This window comes from Lineus longissimus, chromosome 5, assembly GCF_910592395.1.
Source record: "Lineus longissimus chromosome 5, tnLinLong1.2, whole genome shotgun sequence".
In the NCBI taxonomy this organism is placed as follows: domain Eukaryota; kingdom Metazoa; phylum Nemertea; class Pilidiophora; order Heteronemertea; family Lineidae; genus Lineus; species Lineus longissimus.
The window spans coordinates 18,484,302-18,508,161 of NC_088312.1; the positions used below are offsets into that span (position 1 = coordinate 18,484,302).

At 41.6% G+C, this 23,860-nt stretch overlaps 1 protein-coding gene across 2 annotated transcripts; it reads right to left on the reverse strand.

Annotated features, from left to right (window-relative positions):
- Positions 1-4,459: 4,459 nt before the first annotated feature.
- Positions 4,460-22,860, reverse strand: LOC135488071 (coiled-coil domain-containing protein 81-like). Of its 2 annotated transcripts, XM_064772469.1 has the most exons (13): positions 22,688-22,860; positions 22,432-22,493; positions 21,911-22,067; positions 20,782-21,038; positions 20,464-20,543; positions 18,404-18,567; positions 14,369-14,540; positions 13,893-13,928; positions 11,042-11,507; positions 10,432-10,604; positions 9,448-9,526; positions 8,109-8,335; positions 4,460-7,626 (listed from the first exon to the last, which is right to left on the reverse strand). In XM_064772469.1, the coding sequence occupies exons 1-13, from the start codon at positions 22,767-22,769 to the stop codon at positions 7,362-7,364; spliced, it is 2,220 nt and encodes a 739-aa protein (XP_064628539.1). In that variant the 5' UTR covers positions 22,770-22,860; the 3' UTR covers positions 4,460-7,361. The 2 variants fall into 2 exon arrangements, with proteins under 2 accessions (XP_064628539.1, XP_064628540.1); XM_064772470.1 differs by lacking the exon at positions 13,893-13,928.
- Positions 22,861-23,860: the final 1,000 nt, after the last annotated feature.

The window sequence follows — 23,860 nt, forward strand, 5'->3', positions numbered from 1 at the left end:
TGTGTATCAAACTGTACTCATGGTGCAGAATCGATTTACCAATTATTGAATATTTTTACTTTTAATATATTTATCAATCATCAATACAAATTCATCCCAAGTTTGACGGCACCATGATAGTACATGGATCTAGCAGTGTATGAATTACTCAAAAAAAACGGAATTAAACGTCCAGAAAGAACTCACAGAGTATCCAATATCGTGATGGATTTCTGTCCTCAAGACAACCCTTACTGCTCTCTTTGCCATCGACAATTTCCAGGAAGTTATCCGCATGAATTTCGGTATTCAAAATGCATGTATGTAGTGTAAAATATTTTTGGGCTTTTGCTTCATGAATTTCTGCCATTTATGGAATTGCATGTTTGTTGTAAGCTGTGTCAGAAACAGATAAATAAATAAAATGAGTTTTATTTCAATTTCAACTTGCCGATTTGTTTTCTTCTTGCATAATAAAAGGGAGCACAGAAGCAAATAGAGGAAGAATGTCCTGGTTCTAGGGAGGAGGATGCTGCGTCACTCAATAGAGCATTTCTTGACAGACAGTATAGTAGAGACCACCAGCCCAGAGGGGGTTAATATCGCCATAAAAGTAAAATACTCTCCCAAATGATGAAAATTCCTACAAAAAAAATATTCCCACTGCCTGAACCAAACGGCCTGCAAGGGTTAATAAGTAACCTTGTTCCCAGGATCAAAAAATAAAAATTGCAGGTGTAATGTATTAAGAAATTTTCAACTTTTTCCTAGGAACAAGGTTTCCATTAACCCTCTCATCCCGTTTGGCTCTGACCATGGGAATATTTTTTGTGCGAAATTTCTATCTTATGAAAAGGATACCTTTTTTCTCTCAATATTAACCCCCTCTGTGTGGAATCATTGCCTATCAATTGTACGCTCCTTTTTGTAGCAAATGGAGGAAGAATGTCCTGGTTCTTAAGGAGGAGGATGCTGCTTCACTCAATAGAGCACACTTTGACAGACAGTATAGTAGAGACCACCAGCCAAGAGCTTCTCCACATCTTTGGGGCACAGAAGCAAATGGAGGAAGAATGTTCTAGTTCTAAAGGTGGAGGATGCGTCGCCTTACGAAAAGGATCTGAGATTCACCATGGTCTTCAAGAGCACGCTTAAGGCAGGAGGTTCCTCATGCTGTCCCAGGCACATGAGCTCTGAGGAACTCTTGTCTTCAAAAGCACATTGACCACTAAAGGCAGGAGGTTCCTGATGCTGTCCCAGGCACATGAGCTCTGAGGAACTCTTGTCTTCAAAAGCACATTGACCACTGAATGTAGGAGGTTCCTGATGCTGTCCCAGGCACATGAGCTCTGAGGAACTCTTGTCTTCAAAAGCACATTGACCACTAAAGGCAGGAGGTTCCTCATGCTGTCCCAGGCACATGAGCTCTGAGGAACTCTTGTCTTCAAGAGCACATTGACCACTAAAGGCAGGAGGTTCCTCATGCTGTCCCAGGCATATGAGCTCTGAGGAACTCTTGTCTTCAAAAGCACATTAACCACTGAAGGCAGGAGGTTCCTGATGCTGTCCCAGGCACATGAGTTCTGAGGAACTCTTGTCTTCAAAAGCACATTGACCACTAAAGGCAGGAGGTCCCTGATGCTGTCCCAGGCACATGAGCTCTGAGGAACTCTTGTCTTCAAAATCACATTGACCACTAAATGTAGGAGGTTCCTGATGCTGTCCCAGGCACATGAGCTCTGAGGAACTCTTGTCTTCAAAAGCACATTGACCACTAATTGTAGGAGGTTCCTCATGCTGTCCCAGTCACATGAGCTCTGAGGAACTCTTGTCTTCAAAAGCGCATTGACCACTAAAGGCAGGAGGTTCCTGATGCTGTCCCAGGCACATGAGCTCTGAGGAACTCTTGTCTTCAAAAGCACAGTGGGATAGAAGCCCTGTCTTCAAGAGCCCTGGTGCTCTCTGAGGAACTCTTGTCTTCAAAAGCACATTGACCACTTAAGGCAGGAGGTTCCTGATGCTGTCCCAGGCACATGAGCTCTGAGGAACTCTTGTCTTCAAAAGCACATTGACCACTAATTGTAGGAGGTTCCTCATGCTGTCCCAGGCACATGAGCTCTGAGGAACTCTTGTTTTCAAAAGCACATTGACCACTAATTGTAGGAGGTTCCTCATGCTGTCCCAGGCACATGAGCTCTGAGGAACTCTTGTCTTCAAAAGCACATTGACCACTAAAGGCAGGAGGTTCCTCATGCTGTCCCAGGAACATGAGCTCTGAGGAACTCTTGTCTTCAAAAGCACATTGACCACTAAATGTAGGAGGTTCCTGATCCTGTCCCAGGCACATGATCTCTGAGGAACTCTTGTCTTCAAAAGCACATTGACCACTAAGTGTAGGAGGTTCCTCATGCTGTCCCAGTCACATGAGCTCTGAGGAACTCTTGTCTTCAAAAGCACATTGACCAACTAAGGCAGGAGGTTCCTGATGCTGTCCCAGGCACATGAGCTCTGAGGAACTCTTGTCTTCAAAAGCACATTGACCACTAAATGTAGGAGGTTGCTGATGCTGTCCCAGTCACATGAGCTCTGAGGTACTCGTCTTCAAAAGCACATTGACCACTAAAGGCAGGAGGTTCCTGATGCTGTCCCAGGCACATGAGCTCTGGGGAACTATTGTCTTCAAAAGCACATTGACCACTAAATGTAGGAGGTTCCTGATGCTGTCCCAGGCACATGATCTCTGAGGAACTCTTGTCTTCAAAAGCACATTGACCACTAAGTGTAGGAGGTTCCTCATGCTGTCCCAGTCACATGAGCTCTGAGGAACTCTTGTCTTCAAAAGCACATTGACCAACTAAGGCAGGAGGTTCCTGATGCTGTCCCAGGCACATGAGCTCTGAGGAACTCTTGTCTTCAAAAGCACATTGACCTCTTAAGGCAGGAGGTTCCTGATGCTGTCCCAGGCACATGAGCTCTGAGGAACTCTTGTCTTCAAAAGCACATTGACCACTAAATGTAGGAGGTTGCTGATGCTGTCCCAGTCACATGAGCTCTGAGGTACTCGTCTTCAAAAGCACATTGACCACTAAAGGCAGGAGGTTCCTGATGCTGTCCCAGGCACATGAGCTCTGGGGAACTATTGTCTTCAAAAGCACATTGACCACTAAATGTAGGAGGTTCCTGATGCTGTCCCAGGCACATGAGCTCTGAGGAACTCTTGTCTTCAAAAGCACATTGACCACTAAATGTAGGAGGTTGCTGATGCTGTCCCAGTCACATGAGCTCTGAGGTACTCGTCTTCAAAAGCACATTGACCACTAAAGGCAGGAGGTTCCTGATGCTGTCCCAGGCACATGAGCTCTGGGGAACTATTGTCTTCAAAAGCACATTGACCACTAAATGTAGGAGGTTCCTGATGCTGTCCCAGGCACATGAGCTCTGAGGTACTCTTGTCTTCAAAAGCGCATTGACCACTAAAGGCAGGAGGTTCCTGATGCTGTCCCAGGGACATGAGCTCTGAGGAACTCTTGTCTTCAAAATCACAGTGGGATAGAAGCCCTGTCTTCAAGAGCCCTGGTGCTCTCTGAGGAACTCTTGTCTTCAAAAGCACAGTGGGATAGAAGCCCTGTCTTCAAGAGCCCTGGTGCTCTCTGAAGAACTCTTGTCTTCAAAAGCACATTGACCACTAAAGGCAGGAGGTTGCTGATGCTGTCGGAGGCACATGAGCTCTGAGGAACTCTTGTCTTCAAAAGCACATTGACCACTAAATGTAGGAGGTTCCTGATGCTGTCCCAGGCACATGAGCTCTGAGGAACTCTTGTCTTCAAAAGCGCATTGACCACTAAAGGTAGGAGGTTGCTGATGGTGTCCCAGGCACATGAGCTCTGAGGAACTCTTGTCTTCAAAAGCACATTGACCACTAAAGGCAGGAGGTTCCTGATGCTGTCCCAGGCACATGAGCTCTGAGGTACTCTTGTCTTCAAAAGCACATTGACCACTAAAGGCAGGAGGTTCCTGATGCTGTCCCAGGCACATGAGCTCTGAGGTACTCGTCTTCAAAAGCACATTGACCACTAAAAGGCAGGAGGTTCATGATACTGTCCCTGGCACATGAGCTACTCCAAATCTTACTTGTTTAGAGATCCCTCCTTTCACATTATCAGGAGCATGCTGGTGAGCTTGGGTAGTAATCCCTCAAGGCGTTGGCATCACTTTGGCCAGCAGGTTGGGTCTTACATAGCACAGAGAGACAGAAGCTCTCCCAGCGGCAGAATGGTCCTGATGTCCCAAGTACATGACACGTACGTGACCTTTCAAGGTACATGAGCTACTTCAAGTAGGCTACTTGAGCTGTCTCCATTGCAAGGTCAGCATAGGGTTGTCTTCAAGAGACAAGAGCTCCAACAAGTCACATTCATGCACAGTGTCACACTCATGTAGAGTGTGACACTCATGTACAGATAACTAAATGAAAGGAGGGTTGAAATTCAAATACCTTTAATTGAATCTGTGATCATGCCAGTACAATTCTGCACCTCAGACACTAATACATACATGGTTTTGAAATTAGCAGTAGTACATCTGGGAAACCATACCAAAATTCCAGGTATGGGAATCCATCCACTTTCAGAAAGTCTCCCAACGACGAATGTAACTGTTCAACAATGTGCACCCAGCTAAGTAATTCAATGCAGGAAATGGACCAATGGTGTTCAGTGCAGACATGTTTGACGGAAAAAATGATATAATATCATCGCTCTGCAATACCACTGATGGGCAAAGAGGATTTACACTACTTTGTATTGCATATGACGTCATAAGGAACCATGCTGTTAAACTGACGTCATGTGATGTCGTCACTGGCCATATGTGTCTGCCTTCAAATTTGGTGGCAATAATGTCAGCATAGATTCCAGGACTTAGGCCTATTCACGGTGTACAAAAGTACATAAGAACCTCCCTTACCGGACACCTCTCCATTAAGGACATCCTTTTGATCAAGGACACTGCATTTGGTACCAAAGTGGGCATTTCCATTGAGATTTACCTCTATAATCAGGACATCTCTCTCAAGTAATGACAGCATTTGTCAGTCCCAGTGGTGTCCTTTATACAGAGGTTCTGCTGTACATGTAACTTAAGATATCGAGCTTGGACCTGCATCACTGTCAACACTTGGGCATTTCTTTGCATGAATTCTTTAACAGGTTGTTTTTCCCGACATTACACACTTTGTGTACTCTGTAACACTAGCAAGTACACACAAACACAGATAATTATATACAACTATATAATAACTTTATACAATAAATATTTCAATCATCTTTTTATCAAAATTACAGCAGCATCAAAATGCAAACTTTGGACGGAATGTTGAAACATAAGACTAAACTAAAGAATCATGATGATCGTATTTTGCCCTAGGTACTGTAAAATCAGCTAGGAGCAGTTGCAACTGGTAGATGGCAGCACTAGGCAGTGTTTACCATGTTAGATGTCATTTTCTGAAGCATTCTTTGGCTTTTTCTTTCATCTAAGGACATCTTTAATAAAATTACATACATCCTTCTCGACAGTCCTTGACCTGTGGATTGCTCAATGCTTCTGACCGAGTTTATGATATATGTAGTTTGAGGCATCTGACCGAGTTAACAATACATGTAGTTTGTGCCTTCTGACCGAGTTTACAATACATGTAGTTTGTGCCTTCTGACCGAGTTTACAATACATGTAGTTTGTGGCATCTGACCAGGTTTACAATACATGTAGTTTGGGGCTTCTGACCGGGTTAACAATACATGTAGTTTGTGGCATCTGACCAGGTTTACAATACATGTAGTTTGTGGCTTCTGACCGGGTTTACAATACATGTAGTTTGGGGCATCAAGAGAACCTAAGGAGACAACTACAAGAAAACTAGAACAGAAATTTCAGCAGCAACTTAATACACGACGATCTTATAGCGTCGATTGAAGTTGTTAGCAGAATTCTACAAAATCACAGATTTGCTAGGTTTTATTTTACAGATATCATCAAAGCTATGAGAATATGTTGCCCGAACATAGACACTATTGCCAGAAAGGGGATAAACAACCAGATAAACATAACTATTGGGTGTATGATTCTTCTGAAAAGGTGTATCGAGTTTTACAAAAATCTATTTTCCCAACCCTTAGCAAAGTTTGAACAAAACACTTTGAAAGTGATCTATTAACAATAGGGAGTAATGTACACCATGAAGTTGTTAGCGATGCTAAAAGTTGGTGAATTTGATCTTTTTTGATTGGCCATAGACTAAGTATCCAGTTTCCTGCCAAAATTTGATAATTGATGCATTTTACAGTTGAATTTTCATGCTTTTGAAGTTTGCATTTCACAATGCATCTGCAAAAATCAGGAAAATAAACTGCTTGCAAAAATTTCACAATTTACACTCCCTGTTACATTTTTATTTTTATTTACATGTAGGCACAGACCTATTGATATCACAGACTATTCACTGTACTCACACTGATTAATGTTTAACAAATTATATGTGGATTTTGAGACGACCAAAACAAAAATACTGATCCAACAAACTGCACCACTAGTCATGCTAGAACAAGTTCGTACGATTTATAGTAACTCTCATAGACACAGCATCCAGCCACAAGAAATTTATTTACGATGTTGGCAAGATTTTTTTGCACATCTTGCCAGCTGCATGGAATAGTTATAGTGGTTTTTTTCAGTTCAGCCCCAGCTGCAGAAAAAATTTATTCCACGAATTGTTTAACGCTAGATAGAATTTTGGAAATTTCCCGTTGAAAGGGTTAAGATAATTACAAAGATTTGTGCAAGTAGGTAAAGGCAGACGTTGGAATATACCTGATCTAAGGAGGCATTCTAGTATGACAGATATAGCAACACAGGTAACATCTACTGTAAACCAAGAAATAGTCACGTGCCTTTTTTTGGCGTTTTTGTATCTACAGATAATCGTGAAAACGTATGGGGGTGAAAAGGAAAATCTAATTAACAATACTGTGACAGGATTGTCAAAACGCTAAATTAAAAGTATAGAAAAGTTTCAATTTCACAAAACCACAAACTAAAATGGCCACGAATATTTCCAGGTTAACAGTAGTTACCGGGCAAACTTAACAAATTCAAGTTACAAATTCAATTTCAATTTAATTAATCAGAAAAGTAAGATGGACGGAATTGAAAATAATATCGATGAGTATTGGATGGATATTCTGATTGTGTGCTTGGTATAAAAATTGTCCGACTCGTACAAAAATATCCACGGTTAATATCAAATTTGATCGGGTATAAAAATGTCCAAGAAATCCTTGGGAGATCTAAACGTCTCTTGAAATATTCTATGTCCATAGCACGCGTTAGACGATCAACCTCGATCCAGGAATATAGCGCGAATCGCACCAAATATTCGACTCTCCGCAGTTGGCAAGGCATCGTTTACATTGTTTACATCGGTTGTACTTGTCGCACTGTTCGTGGAGCAGAACACCAGGACTCATTGACCGTATCCTCTCCTCTCTTTCGCGATGGAGTTTTAATTTGGAGGCGTCTGCCCAGTCTTCTTCGAGCCTCTTTCGATGGCTGAACATGCGCTCGTATCGGCCAGCTCGGTCGTGGAACAACCTGGAAGATATAGCAGTGGTATTTTATATCATGAAATTGTCCATGATGCACTGATATTTGACACACGATGTCAACAGCAAATTTTGACATCATGAAATAAATGAGTAGGCCTACCTCCATCCGTAACTGGCCTTGGTTCCCCCAACTTGCCTTTGAGCCCTCCCTAGCTGGCCTTGGTGCCCTCCCCAACTGGCCTTGGTGCCCTCCCTTACTGGCCTTGCTGCCCACCCAGCTGGCCTTAGTGCCCTCCCAACAGGCCTTGGTGCCTCCCTAACTCTCCTCGGTGCCCACCCCAACTAGCCTTAGTGCCCTCCCTAACTAAAGTATCCTTGGTTCCCTTCTTAACTGGCCTTGGTTCCCTCCCTAACTGGCCTTGGTTCCCTCCCTAACTGGCCTTGGTTCCCTTCCTAACTGGCCTTGGTGCCCTCCCAAACTGGCCTAGACAAAATGACTAGTTTTGTGAGAAAACGTTGCCTGCTTACCCCTCCTTGGTTCTTTTCAAGACGTCCTCCTCCTCCTTTTGTTCCGCCAGCCGCTTCAAGATGGCCTCTCGTTTGCGCTGAGCGACGACGTCGAGTTGGTCCTTGTAAAGCTCATGGGCCAGTCGGCGCTTGTCATTCAGCTTTTCGTTCGTCATGTCGTTTTTGCCGAAGATGTGATCGGTCGAGTCGGGTTCACGAGCAGGCAAAGGCAACGGTTTAAATTTAACCTGAAACAAAAACGAAAAATTTCTATTGAAGTCGATCAGGAATTTATAGAATAATCAATGGCAAAGAGGATTACAATTTCAACATCCCCAGAAAATGATGTAGACTTCGTTCGAATTCAAATGACCGAGTGAAATGAAGTCTTTCAGGAAGATTTCTCTACTAATTGGGACTGAAGCAGCGGGTGGTCTACTTGAAGAAACAAGATGAAAATGGGTGAGTAAGTTTTCAGCGAATGTGTCAAAAGTGGTTATATGAAAAGATGTAGGTTATGATGCAAGACAGATTGCGGAGGGTAAAGCTATTAAGCGCAAATGACCAATAAAAACAAAAGCTATTGTTTTGCAATGTCATCACAGCCATCCACCATGTCCACTGACAGATGCTTTTTTATGGAGTCAAAAGCACACGGCAGTACAGAATCTAGTGGTAACCAATGGTTAAGTGTGATCTGTTAACCTATGTAACCCAAACCATTGGTTATTTACCGGTCGTTTGCCTTTCTTGCCTATCTCCATGCCAAATGATTTTGAGAAGGGCGCGATGGTCTTCGGTGTTGGAAGACTTAACAGAGGGCTGGCTTTGTCCGTGTTGCCGAACTGGTGGTAGGTGGGGTAGGCAAGGGGACAGGGCAGGTTGTTACGAGTCTCGATCTACACGTAGTGTGGGAAGAGAGCGTGGTGGTTAGAGATTAGTAGACAGCGAGGTTCTATAAACCGCCACACTTTTGTGCCTTTTTTCGATTTGCGAAAATTTCGAAAAATTAAAAAATTTCCGCAGACGAAGAAATTTCTGATTTTTCCAAAATTTGGCGGTTTATAGTGTTGCAGAGAGAAGAAGTTAGAGGTTAGAGGAAAGAAAAAAGAAAGAAGATACTGCGAAGAGAATAGGAAAAGAACAGGTGCAAAAACTGGCAACTCAATTAAACGCTCCATTTTGGGATGTGAGAAAAATGCAACAGGCCTAACAGAACAAGCGTTGTGTTGCCGGTCTCATCCACAATTATCTTTAGTTTAGGGTTGTACATTAATTATTCGGTTTGGCCTCGGGAATTTAGGACAGTAAGCAAAAGAAATTTGAACATCTTTTTTTGTGAGACTACAACACTTCATACCTGTGCCGACAGTGCCCTCTTGTACTGTTCTTGCTGCTCAGCTTTCCCGCGTAGATACTGTTCCCTCTGAGCTGCGAGACTGAAAATATAAGACGACGAAAATGGAATTTTGTTCAAATGCTACATGGTTTGATCATTGAAAGAAAATGTCTGCAGACAAATCCGTTCAAAAATCATGAAATTCTCGCCCTGAGAAACGACTAACAAGAACACTTCAGTCTGTGCCACAGCCTAAAATGGCAATACTCAATAAATATAGGCCTACTACATGTAGGTCATAAAGAAAATAAGAGATTGTCGAATTACACCAAAAATAATACTAATCCTTTTGAAGGCGCTATAGGGGACCCTTTGTGGGCCTTTGTCATTCTTATTTACATTTTGACTTAGAACTCATTTGCGTCAATTCCAACTCAAAATTTTTTAATCATACCCGCAGGGAACCAAAATAAGAAATAATTAGGTAATAAAGGTCTTTTAGTTTCCCCAAGGAAAAACTAATACCTTCTGCACAGAATACTATACAAATCTATCTAAAAACTAACTTTTTTACAAAGAATTATGCGGACTCTTTTGTTGTTTTTACATTGAAACATAAACAGCAGGTCAACTTGATGAAGGGAATTCTTAGTTATACTGTAAGCCCAGAAATGTTCATGTGACTTTTATTTTTTTGTATTTAAAGTTAATCACAAAACTTCTGGCTGTAAAAAAATCTAATTTAAAATACTGTCAAAGGGTCATCCAAACACTAAATTAAAGGCCGAGTTGCAATTTCAGGACACTATGATAAAATTGTGGCTAAAATTTTTTTTAAATCATTTTATAGTAATCCTACATTGCAGCCCCAGCCAAAATGACACCCTGTTCCCCCTTTGGCTGAAGTCAAGAGTAAGATGAATGGATTATCTTCTTCTAGGCAAGTCAGATGATGTTTTCATCACAAACAGGCCATGTTGGACTTTGAGGAAAACTGGTACTTACTCTTCAGCCAGCTGCACTTGCTCGAGTCTCTCCAAGAAGTGTTCATCCGACCTCTGCTTCTCTCTCCTGTCTTGCTTGGAGTTGACCTGCTTGGCAAGGTCCTTGAACATTTCATTCTGCTTGACGTATCTGGGCGGAGTCAGGGGACGCGTCCGTTGGAACACGTACGAGGGCTACAAAGAAGAATGTACATTTAGGATTAAATGACTGTAGAGGTGGATTATCATCTGAAATTTTGAAAGACAAACCCTAAAATCTGCTCACAAGACAGCAATATCTTTCAAAACCATACAAACTAGTCAGATGAGTAAAAGAGTAACTCGTTTTCCTAATACAATATTTCAGAAATTTTCAAGTGCATCTTTGCTCAAATCGACACAATTCGTGCCCTGCCCGAGGTCAATTTGACTAAAATTGTCCACTATAAATTTTGCCACACTCGCATTTTTAACTCTTATGACACAAACTGCACTGACACAGTGTTGTGTGGTAACAATTCATGCTTTGACAACACTACAAGTTTTTTGAGAGAAGTCCTTGTTTCTAAACTTCTGTATGATTGATGATTGATCGTTGTTTATAAGCCGATGAATGGCAGCGTCAAACTTACATGGAAATCTAAATCACGCGAGACCTTCTTGGTTTTCACCGCCTCCGAGACGCCAAGATTGAAAGCGGCCATTTTCTGATTCTCGTGTCGCCGCGCCATATCCTCTGCCTGATCTTTCAAAATGGCTTCCGTATCTCTGAGATGCTGGAACTGTTGGAGAAGTCGGTCCTCCTCCTGCTCACGGCGTTGGCGCTCCTCCGTGAAACTCACGGGGATATTCTTGCGCTCCCTCTGGTGGCAGAGGTAGCACAACTCTTGCCCGGCGTTCTGGTGGCCGCAAGCAGATCTTGGGGGACTAGGTGCAAGAAGTTTCTCCAAGCTTTTAGGCCGCAGTGGGAGATCGCCATCCCGTGGTGCTGTCGGTGGGGTGGGTGGCAGCGGGTACTTCATGTCCGACGGTGGCGTTGGTGGTTTTGGAAGGGGCGTAAGGAGTTCCCCGCCTGCTCCACCTGGGTTCTTTGGTGAGCTGGAGAAGAGAAACAATTATTTAAACACATGAACATTTTCAGGTATATCACAAAAGTTAATACTGGTTTTATAAACAGAAGAACTCGGCCAAGTTTGCCACTCCACTGTCGAACTAGAAAGAGACAAATTCCTGGTGCTGTATGTATCCTTTGGAAATTTCAAGATCTTCCAATGAAAAAGTTTAAACAAAACACTGATAACTTAACTTTTGATTTTAAAAGTTTTAGACAAAAAAATTCACTCGGAACACAGGCCTTACCACTGATACCAAGCCGGCATTAGAGCAAAGGGTGGATTCATTCTGGTTGAGAAAAGTTCAAATGACAAGATATATCCAAAACTCAGTATTCCAAAATCGAAAGAGTTCTTCGTGCTATGAATATTTTGAAAGTGACCCAAACGTCTGCAGCCAAACTTTAAAATAGCGTCGGATGTTTTTTGCCGTCTCTTAGCACGGACAAACACCCTAGTGATCGTTTGTTTGTGCTGGATACCCGCGCATACCATGGTCGATACTGTGAGGATCAATTCACTTTCATTAAATATTTCGGTACCTCTGCATAATTTATAAACTAGCACCGCTCACTGATTCATAGCATGTGCTGAGTGCGTACTGCTGGGTCGCTAGCATCATTTTACATAACCAAAAAAAACAAGGCGGAAACAATCGATAAATAACTCTGTAGTTATTTCTCCAGGGTGCCCACTAATTATATTAATCATGAATTCTTTATCAAGCTGGCTATCATACATTTTGTATTTTCCAAAGGTATATTCTGCTTTTTTTCTCAAGTGATGCAGAACACCAAGACTGGAGTCAAACCAATTACCACTTGCACCCTGTGGAATAAGCTCCAACCACTCCGAGCATCACCCACCTCTGTGAGTCATGGGCAACCACCTCGCCGAGCAAACTCAGCCACAGACTTAAAGCGTATATCCTACAACAAGTACAATGCCCTTCCCTCGCCTCAGTAATTTGAAGTTACTGAATGGAACCCTGTTCAGCAGACCATATGTAGCTAACTGATCTGCGCCAGACTTATAAATAGGAAATGAGATGGTTCATTTTCACCGCCTGAGAAAATGTAAAAGGTAGGCTGAATCGTTGGTGTGCAAAATTCCCTTTAAGACCACCTCTGAACAAGGCCCTTGTATGGATGAAACATCTAACTGACAGCTCCCCCACTGTGCCGAGGCCATGCTGGGACAACTATGGAGATATGTTTAAAAGCCTGGTCAAGGCTTACATGGTGTCCCGGCATGGTTTCGCCAAGTGTAGGTTGTCAAACTGATGTAGCAGCTCTGGTACCAGCGTAAGAAAGGGTACGTAAGAAATCAAAGAATACATTTCAACTGTAGCAGCTCAAACCCTGAAGCTAGAGTTGCAAAATCGGATTTGAAAGTCTGGTCAAGGCTCAGTGTCCTGGCATAGTTTCGCCACAGTGAGGAAGCTGTACTTTTAATGCATTTTAAAGGATTTGGAGTCATCTAGATGCACTGTTTGGTGGTGTAAATAACTCAGGGAGTTACAATGATTTTTAGAGGAAAATTGGTTTTTTTTACATGGGGGCAGTTGTTTTACACACTGAAGTGAGTTGTACATTTTGTCATTGCATGGCAGCACTGGTGTGTACCGGTGCTGAACTAGAATTCCTAGCGTGAGGCATGAATTGATTAAACAAGTGAGTATAGTGTAGTGTAAGAACCAGTCATTTCAGCTTTGCTGTGAACTTGTGCTTGGGAATGACCAGGGAACGGTGGTGCCATCTGACATCACAGGTGGCAAACAGGGGAAAGTGGAAACACACTCGACAAAATTCTTGCGTGCACACTGGTGCGGTGTTCAGATCATGCTGGGGTGAAAATCACTGCGATGGGTCCAGGTTTAATACTGTACTCAGAAATGGTAAAATACCTTGACCACTCCACAAAATTCATTTTTAAGGATTGACCATTGGGACCACCATTTTTGGGAGCCAGGTTGGAAGATATATGATTGCAGGGCATTAAGGCAACAAGGAGGGCATCAGACATGTCACAGGCAACATTGGTAACGCAATGATCAGCATTTACAATCTTGAACATCCTTGTGCAATGTTGAAAGCAGTATGTTTATCACAGCGCTGGTTACCAATATATCAGGATTGAAATAATGTATTGTTATTTTGCCAAAACACACACTGGGAACAATGAAGTGGGGTGATAAGAAGTCGTGGTAAATCTGGAATCATTTGAGCAAAAACAAAATTTGTTTATTTCGTTTAAAGACTGAATGAAATATTTTGACATCGGTCTCAAAATTTGTTGATTTTACAGACTTGACAGACAAATGATGCCAGATTTATCAACCTTTCGTGAGATTTAAAGAAAATATCTGTACCCCATCTGTCTTAGTTCACCATAGATTGCTGGATATCTGTTGGACAAGAAAATAACCAGGTCAGGAGTAGAACGTGAAATGGCAAGGAGTTTTGTCTGCAGTGAGTGATTTTTGCTCTGTAAACATGGCAAAGCTTCACTTTCGCTACCACAGGAAGGACACCTCTGCCATCCGATGACAAGAGTCCACGCGTTTCAATAACATCATTTGAGGTAAATTGCCCACCGTAAAAAAATACTTTCAATTCAAATGTTATGTTATGATGAACAAAGCTGTCCAGTTAGTTGGTTTTTTTGCTGTTCAGCTGTTCAGTTTGTAAGCTGTCAGTTTCAATAATGCAAAAATCAACCCTATCCTCAAGAAAATTAGAGTGAGAGAGAACGACATACATTGACAGTTCTAATAACAAACTTTCAAGACGTTGACCCAAAACTCGCGCGTCGGGATGTAATTTCCCATCTCAACACGATACTTACTCATTGAGTGGTGCCAGCGGTGCCGGACTCGACTTGCTTAGTGGGTTCTGCGACCCAGACGCCGGGGGATTCATCAAATCGTCAATGTGACTAAACCCACACACTGTGGCGATCGGAGCGACCATGCGAGAACCAGCACGACTTGTAGACTTGCCCTCACCAAACTTTGGCTCTGGAAAAGAATCAAGATTGTTGACGAGTTGACGCACGCCTAAAGAAAGTTGATTCAGAAAAAGCTCTTCATGTGAGATCATCTATCACTAATTCCCTGCCTGAGGTTCAGTGCTTATTCAAACTTTTTGGACTCTGGAAAAAACAAAACAATAACAATGCAGAATACATGTATATCAAAAGAATGTATGTGGTAAGATCATTTTTTGCAGATCAACAGAAATATAATCTGCACTGGCTTTCAAACTGCCGTGTCTTTCATATGTTTTTTTCACATTTCTCATATTCAGGGGAGACAGAGAAAGGACATATAACTCAGAAATGCAGATAGAATTGAACCTTGCATTTTGGACACCTCCGTTACATTAGCAAGGCCACAATACATGCATCATGCAGTGGAAAATGACGTCACGTCAGTGCTGTTGGTCCAAAAAACATTGTTTCTTTACCAGTAAACCTATATAATCAGCGCACCTCTCTCTTAGGGACAGTATTTTTCAGTCCCAAGGGTGTCCTTGATAGAGCTGTTTTGCTGTATGGGTATAGTGTGCCAAGTTCTGCCTTAACTTCAGTATAATACACTTTACTTTAGGTGACCAGCCCAGACGTGAATAAGCTGAAGTTGCACTACAGAAAGATGACAAGCACCTGTGACCACAGTACCATCAGGCCATGACTCAGGGAATGAAAGAATAAAGTAACAACCACTGACTGAACCAGATGTGAAACTCACCAAGTTTTTGAAATAATATTCAAAGAAAACTGACAGAACACAGTATTATCCAATCGAGAGTGCTTCAAACCAAAAATAATCCGATGGGAATATCCAGAGTTTTAAAGGTAATCCTTGCGTCTCTAACGACAGAATGGACAGGACACCCATGACAACAGGAACCCAGGAAAAAGTTTATCACAGCTTATCTTCTGCTTTTGTGAGAGACTCCTGATTGGTGGTCAAGGGGTGCAAACTATGTACTTGCGTTTCCAAGGAATTTCTTCCGTTTATGCATTGGCAGCTTTGACAGGTTCTGCTTGTCTTTCACACCCCTAGGCCTAGGGGTCAGTATATCACAGATTCATTTCAACGGGAGTAGAGGGTCAAATGAAAACATACAGTATGACAGTGCATATTGTCTGCCAAGAATGCATGAATTTTAAAGCCGGTGCACTCCACAAGGAAGATAGAAACGTCCACGGCCAAAGAACACCTGGCACCACACGATGACGAACGAGCTGGAAACCTTTAGCCTGTCTTGGGACAAAGCAATAGGAGTGGCCAAGGGCAAGGGAAGTGGTGAAGGCCTTATTCCCCAGCACCAGGGACGGAGAGGACTAAGTAAGTAAGCACTCATCCTGGGTCTGCCAAGAACGAAATTCAGGAAAACTAGGACATTTTCTTTCCGGGGTCAGTTTTTTCCCATTTTCCAAAATATTGAAGTTACCCTACATGTACATCGTTCATGATGTTGATTGCAGATTGCAGAATTTCCTTCCTAGAATTTGCGAATTTGATTTCATCAATTGATCTTTCATGTCTACTGAACTACATCAGTAATACATCGATGTACTATTACTGTACAAAGATTTCGATCTGGTAGGTGATAAAGCAGACCAAACAATCGATAATACCCTTTTTTGTTTCCATGACTATGTACACCCTTGACCCTAAGGCATTTAAACTATCATACAGTATCGAAGATGCAGAGTAAACGCCCACGTCAACCTTCTGTCAGAATATCAGTGAAGCACATTCCATCACTCACAAATTTATTGACTTTTTAAAAACAACAACGCAATTTTGAATGTTTAATAGACACCCACATCAACTTTCTTTCCCAATGGCAATATCGGCTACACACTCACAAACTTATTGGATTTGAGCGTTTTTAAAACCTTTCCTAGGCAACGATTCTAATTTTGGAACTTTTTCTCCCAAATATGGTTAGAGGCCAAAGAAAGATTATCGACACTTTTTTTTCGATTGATTTGCAGTTTTTCGATTTTGATGAATTATTCAATAATCCCTGAGGCTGAGTGAGAGCTTTAGTGCAGGAATCTCATGATTTATTCAGAAGATGATAAAGATTAGCGATAACATGTTCTAAGTTGATACTTTGAGGGGGTATGGTTAATACATCACATAAAAATTAACACCAACTTCCCGTGGAAGGTATATGGGTTAAACCTGTCTAAGTTGGAATATTTCTCTAATACAGGGTGGCCTAGAAATATTTTCCATCACACAATGGATACACAATAGAATTCTATTGTGCAAGGGGAAATAATTCTGGGTCACCCTGTAGTACCTGGGGATGGAAAATAGACCAAGGTGCGCTCTTGGCCGACTATTTCTTAAACGTACAATGTACATTGTATCACCTGTCCAGTCAAGTTATCTGAAGCAAAAGTCTAACAATCTTACTGCAGGGACTGTTATTGGCCTCCTAAGGGACAATCCTATGCACAATTTTATTTTCAAATAGACATTCTGCCATAGGTCAAAAATATCAAATACAGGATACCAACTCCCTCAGGTTAAACGTTTCATGCAATTTCATAAAATCCATTCAAAACATCTAATAATCACACCGACTCTAAAAAATCCATAATGGGTCTTAAAGAAGATTAACATTAATAAAGGTTAACATAACAACTCTTTTCGGTTAAGCCATGGTAATTTGTTGAATGAATAACAAGTAGAACGCCTTAAGTCAACCTAGCCCCAAACCCCCATATGAAGACAACCAAATGATAACCTCATGCTGTCTTCTGCAATTCCTCTTTAATTACTTGTTCTACAATTTGATATCAATGGACAGAAATTGAGAGAAAATGTTTAGTTTTTTTCTACAGCTGAATGTGCTGTAGTGTTATAGACTTTACATAAAACTTTAGGTGTCTCCGACGGTGCTCATATCAAAATCGTTTGTATAAAGCCTATTCACAACACAGCCTACCCTAACGACAACACACAACGGTATAGGCCTAAAACCAATTGTGCAAGGCTTAAACGGCAATGATTTAGATTGACGCACAGCTCACAGAAAAGCCATTGTGCGGCCGTTAAGAGTAAGACCTCCAGGGGAACTCAGGAGCCACAACAAAAAGATTGGTGGGTAAACGAATGCCTAGACAGTGTCTGTGGGTCATGATAATAAAAGGGGCAGATCTGGCACCGTAGATAAAGACCCACGATGATGCCCAAGAGAGAAATATTGATATACGAGTCTTTTTATATTCAAGAGGTTTCAAAGGATACTTCCACTAAGTAAACATACACCAGGCATTTATTTTCGGAACCGAACGAGGCCAATGGCCGATGACATGGACATTCAGTAGCTCTCTGAATGGAGTCTCCAATGAAGTTTGGGTCCTAGCCCAAGGAGAAGAAGGGAACAGAGGTGGAGGGGGCTTGTAGGGCAGCCTCCCTGCCAAAAAAAACCTGAGGACACCCTGAGCGAGGCAGTCTTTGCTTCGACAAGTAAGCTTTGCCCACAGACAAGCACTTTCTATCGTCAAAGTTTTGGGTTTATAGTTTGATATCAACTATGTAGGTTATCGTCTGACTTTACCCTGGTCTGTCCTGAAAACTTGCAGGAGACAAGTTTTCAGGAGACATCAGATGAGCTGCTCAACCACCCTCAACCAGCGGTACAATTAGAGCATTTCTAGAGACACCTGGATGGAGAGAGGAGAATTGGATAAAGAGACCTGCTGACAGTTGCTATCAAACCAGGGACCTCTTGACTGCCAGTCAAGAGTCTAAGCCACTACACCACAACAGCTTCTGTTCATTTTAGCGCGATAAAAATTACTTGTCTCCTGTGTGCATACATGACATCAACAATATTTAACTCCACTGACCTTCATTGTTATCGATGAACTGGATGTCAACATCGCAGGGATCTTTTGGCTCGACGTCAACCATGTTGACGTCGTCAGCAGGGTCGTCAACAACGCCATCTTCTTGAATAGGGGCTAGCTTTGAGTCACGGTGAGGTTCCAGGCCCGATAAACCATTTGTGATTCTGGAAAGAAAGTAAAACAATGTTACTATACAAGTAATCAACAAAGAAACCAATAAAACTAAGACATATGTATCACACAATCGCGTTTTGAAAAGCAGTGATCTTAAAACCAGACCCAGACCATTAATAGGAGATGAACAAGAGTAGTGGTAATCAAGCGAACATGAAATTGCAACAGGTTACAACTATCCTCTCCAAACTGGTCAACAAGTACCTTACGACAGCACACCGCACATAAAAACTACCATTGTCACTTTCACTGTCGCTCGGGGTTAGTTCTCGGCTGGTGGTGGATCCGGGAATACTGTTAAAAATGAGTCTTTCAGTCAAACAATGCAAAGTCATGCAGTCAAAAAATACAGAGTCATTCACTCAAACAATGCAGAGTCATTCAGTCAAACAACGCAGAGTCATTCACTCAAACAACACAGAGTCATTCAGTCAAACAATGCAGAGTCATTCAGTCAAACAACGCAGAGTCATTCAGTCAAACAACGCAGATTCATTCACTCAAACAACACAGAGTCATTCAGTCAAACAATGCAGAGTCATTAAGTCAAACAATGCAGAGTCATTCACTCAAACAACACAGAGTCATTCAGTCAAACAATGCAGAGTCATTAAGTCAAACAATGCAGAGTCATTCACTCAAACAACACAGAGTCATTCAGTCAAACAATGCAGAGTCATTCACTCAAACAACGCAGAGTCATTCAGTCAAACAATGCAGAGTCATTCAGTCAAACAATGCAGAGTCATTCAGTCAAACAATGCAGAGTCATTCACTCAAACAACACAGAGTCATTCAGTCAAACAATGCAGAGTCATTCAGTCAAACAACGCAGAGTCATTCACTCAAACAACACAGAGTCATTCAGTCAAACAATGCAGAGTCATTCAGTCAAACAACGCAGAGTCATTCAGTCAAACAACGCAGATTCATTCACTCAAACAACACAGAGTCATTCAGTCAAACAATGCAGAGTCATTCAGTCAAACAACGCAGAGTCATTCACTCAAACAATGCAGAGTCATTCACTCAAACAATGCAGAGTCATTCAGTCAAACAACGCAGAGTCATTCACTCAAACAACACAGAGTCATTCAGTCAAACAATGCAGAGTCATTCAGTCAAACAACGCAGAGTCATTCAGTCAAACAATGCAGAGTCATTCAGTCAAACAATGCAGAGTCATTCACTCAAACAACACAGAGTCATTCAGTCAAACAATGCAGAGTCATTCAGTCAAACAACGCAGAGTCATTCACTCAAACAACACAGAGTCATTCAGTCAAACAATGCAGAGTCATTCAGTCAAACAACGCAGAGTCATTCAGTCAAACAACGCGGATTCATTCACTCAAACAACACAGAGTCATTCAGTCAAACAATGCAGAGTCATTAAGTCAAACAATGCAGAGTCATTCAGTCAAACAACACAGAGTCATTCAGTCAAACAATGCAGAGTCATTAAGTCAAACAATGCAGAGTCATTCACTCAAACAACACAGAGTCATTCAGTCAAACAATGCAGAGTCATTCAGTCAAACAACGCAGAGTCATTCAGTCAAACAATGCAGAGTCATTCACTCAAACAATGCAGAGTCATTCACTCAAACAATACAGAGTCATTCACTCAAACAACACAGAGTCATTCAGTCCAACCAGTGGGCCAACAATAATGAGCCATTCAGGTAAACAATACAGGGCCATTCAGGTAAACAATACACAGACAGTCATTTAGTAAACAATACACAGTCACTGTCAGTCATTCTGGCAATCATTTAGTTCAATCAGATATTCTCAAACCAGTCACACTCAGAGTCACAGGGGACAAGGATACATGTAAATAAGTAAGTAAGTTGTGAAATGAAAGGAACCGCAAAACACCATACCTTGGTAAGTGTAATGTGTTTGGCGTTGGGAGTCTTGACGGACTGCGGTTTGATATCACAGAATCCACTGTCCCGGGGCGCTGAAATGTACGAGGTATAGACATCATGAATTTGAACAGCTGATGGTATTTCAATATATCAAATGGTTACAACGAAGTGTATAGACGGGGATTGGAGTGAGGAATTTTTTATTGCTGATATGATATAATATGTTTTAGAGGCAATGCCAATTTCAATGGAACAATTTGCAAATCTACATATATGAAAGGCTGTCCTTAAAATAGAGGTGTCTGCTAAAAGAGGTTCCACCATACTTACATTTTGTAGAGATTCAACTAAGTGCCCAGACCCGTCCATACTGTGGACAAAGTCTTTATAAAATTTCATCTTTACTCGAGAATCTCGGATCTGTAGCCGCCCCACGCCTGTGAATGTAAATTCCACATTTCTTTTGGCAGCGACGGAGCGGTTCAGAGCCTGCAGCACCTCTTTCACACAAGATTCTACGGCATCACGGTCAAAAGGACTCTCGATGGCTAGAGCGGCGAAATTGAGTTGGACTACAGGGATTTGGCCTGAAATTTAAGAGAGCACTGATAAGATTACCGGTATATGGATTACTGGCATTGGACAAAAAGATGTGAAGTGTTATTGTAATTGTGGAATAAAGTGAGTAAGTAGATGATAGGAAAATTAAAGTGATCCAGTATGGTTCATCAACTTTTCAAATTATTGCTTTTCGAACATGGCGGTCCCAGGTGGCACTGTTTAAGTATGACATAGAGTAGACACTGCTAGTGAACATTCAAAACACAACAAGAACATCACAAGAAACATGAACATCAAAAGATTGGATAGATTATTTACGCTATCAGACTTCTGTCATGCAACAGACATGTTCCATTCAATGATTCTCAATGACCATGCATGTATATCATCATCATGACTGTTGAATTAGATCCATTATCTATGGTTAGTGTCTAATGAATCGAACAATGTCCATTAACACCTCATGATGTCTAGACACCTGGCGTACCTTCAGAAAATGAGCACCAGGCAAGAATTTTGGGAAGGGGAAGAATTTTAACACTTCCTCTAAAATTTGTTTATAGATGACAGACAGGAAGACACCTCAGAGTGGAAAAGAATAATGCCTGGTGCAAAAGCTGCAAATTTTGATGCAAGACACCTGCATTTTTGACGCAGAATCTGCCTGTGCACGCAGCTGCAACTGTTGACATAGAACCAGTCGTTTTGTAGCTCTGCAATTTTTGTTGCAGATATCTGAAACCTGCAATTATTGTTGCATGACAAAGATTATAGGTGCAGTGTTCTGCACACACTGCAATTTTTGTTGCAGGACTCCTAGCATAAGAGAACACTTCTTTGAAACACTTTTTGTGTTGCATTTGATATCAAAGGCCCAAAAATTGTACATATTTCTTACCGGGAGTGTGATATTTTTGATAGTTCAAACCATGAGTTTGTGCAAATTTTTCGGAGAGAATGAAGATGGGTCTCTGGACAAGAAGGTATCTGTTGTTTCCAACATCCAGTTTCTTTTGACTGAAGGAAAAGGTGCCAAGGCCGGTAATATGAACCCCCTGGAAGAAAGGAGAAATATCAATTTCCAAAATGTTTTGTTCGAAGCCAATGAAGCCAAAGGCTTGTTTGGTTACTAGTATATCATATCAATAACCAAGCGGGGACATTGTGAAAATGAGAGCGATATAAGAAAATTCTCTCTATCGTGAAATAGCCTAGGCCTTTTGGGCAATGACGAATCAGAGCCCAAACAAAACGGCCTAAGCCGAATTCGAACAATGTCATAGTGACCGTGACACTTTGTTTGTTGCAGCTGAAACGCATGACTTGGTCAGTCAGCACCCAAACAAACATCTACGAAATGGTCGATCATAATCGATCTCCAAAGTGAAAATCCATGCAACTACCACAGGCACAGCTCACCTTTTGATGGGTCATCTGCCTTTCGATATATTCAGATACATTGTCCCACACACTCACTGCATCTGGAAATACAAATAAAACAAGTTAAGGGCGTTCAAAAAAGTTGCAATGCATAGTTTCAATGTCGTGACACTGATTCAGTGGTTGATTAAATGAAACAACTGTCAAAAACAACACACAACAAATCAATGGGTTTGTGTACATTGATGTACACACCATGTGTAGAAAGTGCTAAAAACTTTTTGACACCACCTACCTTCTTCGCTCAAAGTGTTGCCGATTGTCGAAAACTTGCCCTTTTTCGCCTCGGACACTAAACCCGACATGCCCTCAGCCATTGTTATCTCTCGCAATTGCTTATATCACCATCAGAATATTAGGATTTCGGTGATTTTGTAGAGCCAAATCTACACAGTTTTGCCTATGTACAGAAAGTGTAGTGCATCAACGTTGCCAGGGTAATTCCGTCACTGATTGGTTAATGAGGTCTACGTCATAATATGGCGTTACTTCGGTAGTATTCGGCGTGTGTTCGGGTATTTCCGGAAAGATACTCGATTGTTCTTTTGTTGAATTGTCTGCTTTTGATTGTTCTTTTGTTTTTAAAGCTGAACTGCATGACTAAAACTAGCAGTTACCAATCAGCACACAATACAGCAACTTCAGGTCAATATAGATACATAATCTTCTTCCTGATAAGTTCACTCCTTCAACTTGTTGAAGATTTTTGGAATTGGAACACTACCAGATCAGCCAACATCCCACACTTGGAATTTTTCGCTTAGTGGCATGAAATACAGGTTTTTCTGGGCCACTATAGGACTGTCATGAAAAGCAGTGTCACAACCACAACCTGCCCCCCACTAGAATGTACAATATCACAACCTGATTAAGACGGTCATATCAACAAGGACGATGTCACAGCCAAGGACGACGTCACAACCAGGTCCTGTCATCTTCTCCAAGGCCATAGACCAAAAAATCACTCAGCTTACACTGTTAGGGAAAGAATTCCCAGGACACAACCTATACACCAAAACAAGACACTGCTACATAAGTAGACATCTTGTAACAGCAAAAACTTGTGCCCGTCTTATTATCTGCCTTCCATGACTGTTCAAATACACAGTACTAATGGTGCTATACATGTATACATAATTGTCTTTGATCATTGAAGTTTAAGGTTATTATATCTTATTATTGAATGATATGAATGGAATTAACAAAAATAACCTGTGTCCATCTTGTAACTTGACAATAATGGCATCATATGCACTAAATTTTGGCATAAAATCTGCTGTGTTACTCCACGGTGCTAGCACAGATCAGTTGGCTATCCACCGGACAAACCTACCATCAAGTATGGGTTCCTTGCTGCTGTGCATTTTTCTCTCTATGTGTTGCAAATCATTAGCTTACACTGTTAGGG